The sequence below is a fragment of the Lepisma saccharinum genome, chromosome 25 (genome assembly GCF_977018435.1).
Source record: "Lepisma saccharinum chromosome 25, izLepSacc3.1, whole genome shotgun sequence".
Lineage (NCBI taxonomy): Eukaryota > Metazoa > Arthropoda > Insecta > Zygentoma > Lepismatidae > Lepisma > Lepisma saccharinum.
Window position 1 is genome coordinate 62,922,928 of NC_139253.1, and position 4,007 is coordinate 62,926,934.

At 39.7% G+C, this 4,007-nt stretch overlaps 1 protein-coding gene across 1 annotated transcript; it reads left to right on the forward strand.

The window, feature by feature from the left end:
- Positions 1 to 2,459: 2,459 nt before the first annotated feature.
- Positions 2,460 to 2,930, forward strand: LOC145978807 (uncharacterized). The gene has a single exon (XM_083111626.1). It carries the CDS (start codon positions 2,460 to 2,462, stop codon positions 2,928 to 2,930), a length of 471 nt encoding a protein of 156 aa, XP_082967752.1.
- The last annotated feature ends 1,077 nt before the right edge of the window (positions 2,931 to 4,007 follow it).

Consider the following 4,007-nt stretch of genomic DNA (forward strand, 5'->3'; position numbering starts at 1 on the left):
AGCCATCACGTTTTACAAAAACAAGATATAAAATTTCAAACTCGCATATCTCCGTTACTATGGAAGATACAGAAGTGATTTTACACTCAATGTAAACAGGTCGGAACTCTGTAGTGGCTCTTCAGAAAAAAATTAATCGATGTGTAATATTCAATTCAATTCAATTCAATTCAATTCAAATTTTCTTTATTAAAGGGCGAGGTTCAGTCTGTGGCTGTTCTCCCACCTAACCCCGTTTGACATTTACCTAGTGTACATAAACAAAATCATAAAAAAGAGAAGAAAATACAATAAAAAATGGTTACAAGGAAAGAACAAAGATGAGATTTAAAAAAAAAAAAATCAAGACAACACGTAAAAAAAAAGAGAGAGAAATAACACATTCACGCACACACACACACATTAAAACATACTAAACATTTCTGAGCAGGACATTCACGCACGGATGTTGAGATTGATGTACATGATTATGGTAGTTTTGTGAGATACGATAGAACAACGCATACCTAAATATTACAATATAGTTGTAGATTTGTCAAGGATTGGATTGGATTGGCGAGGCTCGTATGTAATCTAAACTGTATTGTGTAGTGTTACTCGTGGGAGCTTGAACAGAGATATTGTTCATCTAACAGAAAATTCTTTAGGTTATTCTTAAATTTGTTAGGACTGGGGAGGGAGGTAATGGAGGGCGGAAGTTCATTCCATGTTTTTGCCGCTGAAAGTGTAAAAGACGATTTGAAAATTTCCAGTGAGTGTTTGAAGAGTTCAAGTTTCGCTATTCCTCTTGTTTTGTAGTTGTGTATTTCCCTTCTGGTTTTTAGTTTCTCGAATAAATTTTCGGGAATTTTTTTATGCAAAAGATTCTGTATAAAGCAACAGAAATGAAGTCTGCGACGTCTGTTCATGTTTAGCATTTTGTTCTCGTTCAGGGTTGGAAGAATATGATCGAATTTTTTAATGTTATATACGAAGCGTAAACACGAATTTTGAACTTTTTGAATTTTGACTTTATTTCGAACAGACAAGTTTGCACCGTATACTATATCACAGTAGTCTAGTAGAGGGAGAATCAGTGTTTGCACAAGTTTCATTTTAGTATTTGTATTTAAGTATTCATTAAATTTATAGAGGGATCTTAGTGCTGCGTAGGCTTTCTTAGTTTGCTCTTGAACATGAAGATCCCAGTTCAAGTGTTCGTCTAACATAACTCCTAAATTCTTTATACGTTTTGAATGTGGAATTTCGGATGTCTCTATTTTGACGCGTGGATTATTCGGGTTTATCATTGCGAGGCTATTCTTGGAACCCATGACGGTGAAAACAGACTTTTGAGGATTTATTTTCAGACCATTTGCATTACACCAGGTATAGATCCACCAAGCTTTCTGAAACCTCGGAAAATATGCGAACTAACCGGCCTCCCCCACCCCCTTCTCTCACCCCCTGTGTTTGCTCTGGCGCTGGTCGGGCAAGGACCTTCCCACTTCCGCTGACACAGTGTTGCTAATTTTACTCTCTTCAAGAATTCGAGGAGTGTTGTTGATGCGCGTAGACGTGTTTTTGAGTAAGTGTAAAATGTCGAAAGTTGTGCACAGCAGTGAGCGAAATTTGCTACTACGAATCATCGAGAAGTGTGAAGAAGAGAAAAGAGACGGGTGGAATTATCCTCGCGATCAACCCCTAAAGAGAGCAGTGTATCTAACGGGACGGTCGGAGTCATTTCTTAAAAAACTGAAAAGAGAGAAAAAAGATTTACAAACCCCTGACCAGAAATTGTCAACTCCTGGTAAACGGAGACGTGCTCGACAAAATAAGATTGTCATTGACGACATGGATAAGTGTATACTGCGAAGGAAAATCCATGAAATGTACGTAGTGAAAAGAGAAGTTCCTACAATATTGAAACTTTTAGCTATTGCTAAGGAAGAAATTAATTATCAGGGGGGGTGAGAAACATTACGGAAAATTATGAAACAGATAGGCTTTAAATTTAAAAAATGTAGAAACTCTCGCTTAGCTCTGGTTGAAAGAAGCAACATTGTGGTTTGGAGAGCAAGATATCTTCGTGCAATCAACAGATTCCGCAACGAAGGGAGGCCTGTTGTTTACATTGATGAAACTTGGATTCATCCTAATTACAAAGTAAAAAAATGTTGGCAGAGTGAAGATGTGTCAGGTGTCTTCACAAACGACAGTCCGGGGCAGAGACTTATCATAAGTCACGCCGGGGGTTCCATGGGGTTTGTTCCAAACGCACTTAATATATTTCAGGCCAAAACAACTTCTGGCGATTACCATAACGAAATGAATTCCGAGAACTTCGAGAAGTGGTTGGAACAGAAACTTATTCCGAATCTTCCACCTAGATCTGTCATTGTTATGGATAATGCCTCCTACCACTCAATTCAAACCAATAAAGCCCCGAACACAAAAAGTAAGAAACTAGAGATTCAAGAATGGCTATTAAAAATAACATCACTTTCGATATCGAACAAACAAAGCCAGAATTGTTGCTGAAAGTAAAAAATAATCTTCCCGATCCGGTATATCGAGCTGACACAATTTTGAAAACCCACGGCCACCACGTCCTTCGACTTCCACCATATCACTGCGATTTGAACCCGATCGAGTACATATGGAGCACCATAAAGCGAAGAGTTGCCTCACGAAACGTAACTTCAAATTTGAGAGAAATAAGGGCTCTTACCGAAAGTGCAATTGACAGTGTCACAGTGCAGGAATGGGAATGTATGTGCCAACATGCCATCCGTTTGGAAAAAGAATACCAGAAGAATGATGGAATTCTCGAAGATGAAGTTCAAACTTTGATTATAAACCTGGAATCGGGTTCCGAAAGTAGCGATGTAAATAGCGACAGTGACAGCGAAAGTTCGAATTCGGACCTCTCCGGCATAGACACCTTGTAATCTGCCTCCAGGCCAACCGGAGGCAAGAACCCAAAAGTAAGTTGCTTTTTTTTTTACATAATTTTTTTTGTAGTTTACATAATTTAGAATATTAATGTTATGTGTTTAAATTGTTGATATCTTTCTGCGAGACAGCTGGCGTTTTTAACTTTAGTGTCCCCCTCCCACCTCTCTCTTATGCTATGTTATTTGAATTACCACATCTAGAAACGAAACTTAATATTCGGCCTGCATATTTGTTTACTTGCAAACCTTTCACGGCACACGCCCACTTCTAGATTTGGCAACACAGGGGGAAAACACGTGTTTCTGCCATCCCTTCCCTTGCCCCAGAGTTCCCGAGCTCCCCTCCTAAACATTCGACACTAGCGCCACTTGTTTCTGGCCAGGGTTTCAAATAAGTTGGTAGATCTATATTGATGGCTGCCAAATCTTTGTTAAGTAATGCTATTGCATGATCTGGTGATTTTGGTGGAAATGGGATTTGAATTTGGGTGTCATCTGCATAAAAGTGTACGGTACTATGCTCTATGTTGGTTTCTAAATCTGCTGTGAAGATTGTATATAGGAGAGGAGCTAGAATTGATCCTTGCGGAACGCCAGTTTCTAGCGGAAGCGTGTTCGAGAGAGAGGGCGTGGCAGTTTTTAGGAACACGTTCTGTTGCCTGCTTGTCAAGTACGATCTGAACCATTTGAGTGCGGGGTGTGAAAAATTATAATATTTCAACTTGCTTAAGAGTAGGTCGTGATGAAGCTTGTCAAAAGCCTTTGTCAGATCCAGCGAAACCAGAGCAACTGTCATACCCTTGTCCATTGAGCGAAATATATCATCCGTGACTTTTAGCAACGCCGTCGCCGTGCTGTGAGCAGGGCGGAAGCCCGATTGGCATTTCGGAAGGAGATTGAGGCTGTTCACATGATTTCTGACTTGATTGTAAACAAGTTTTTCGGTGATCTTGGAAAGGGTGGGTAGTAGACTTATAGGTCGAAGATCGTTTAAGGACGATGTTACTTTTTTCTTAGGTAGAGGGATCACGCGCGCTGTTTTCCAGCTGATTGGATATTGTCCAGTCCGAA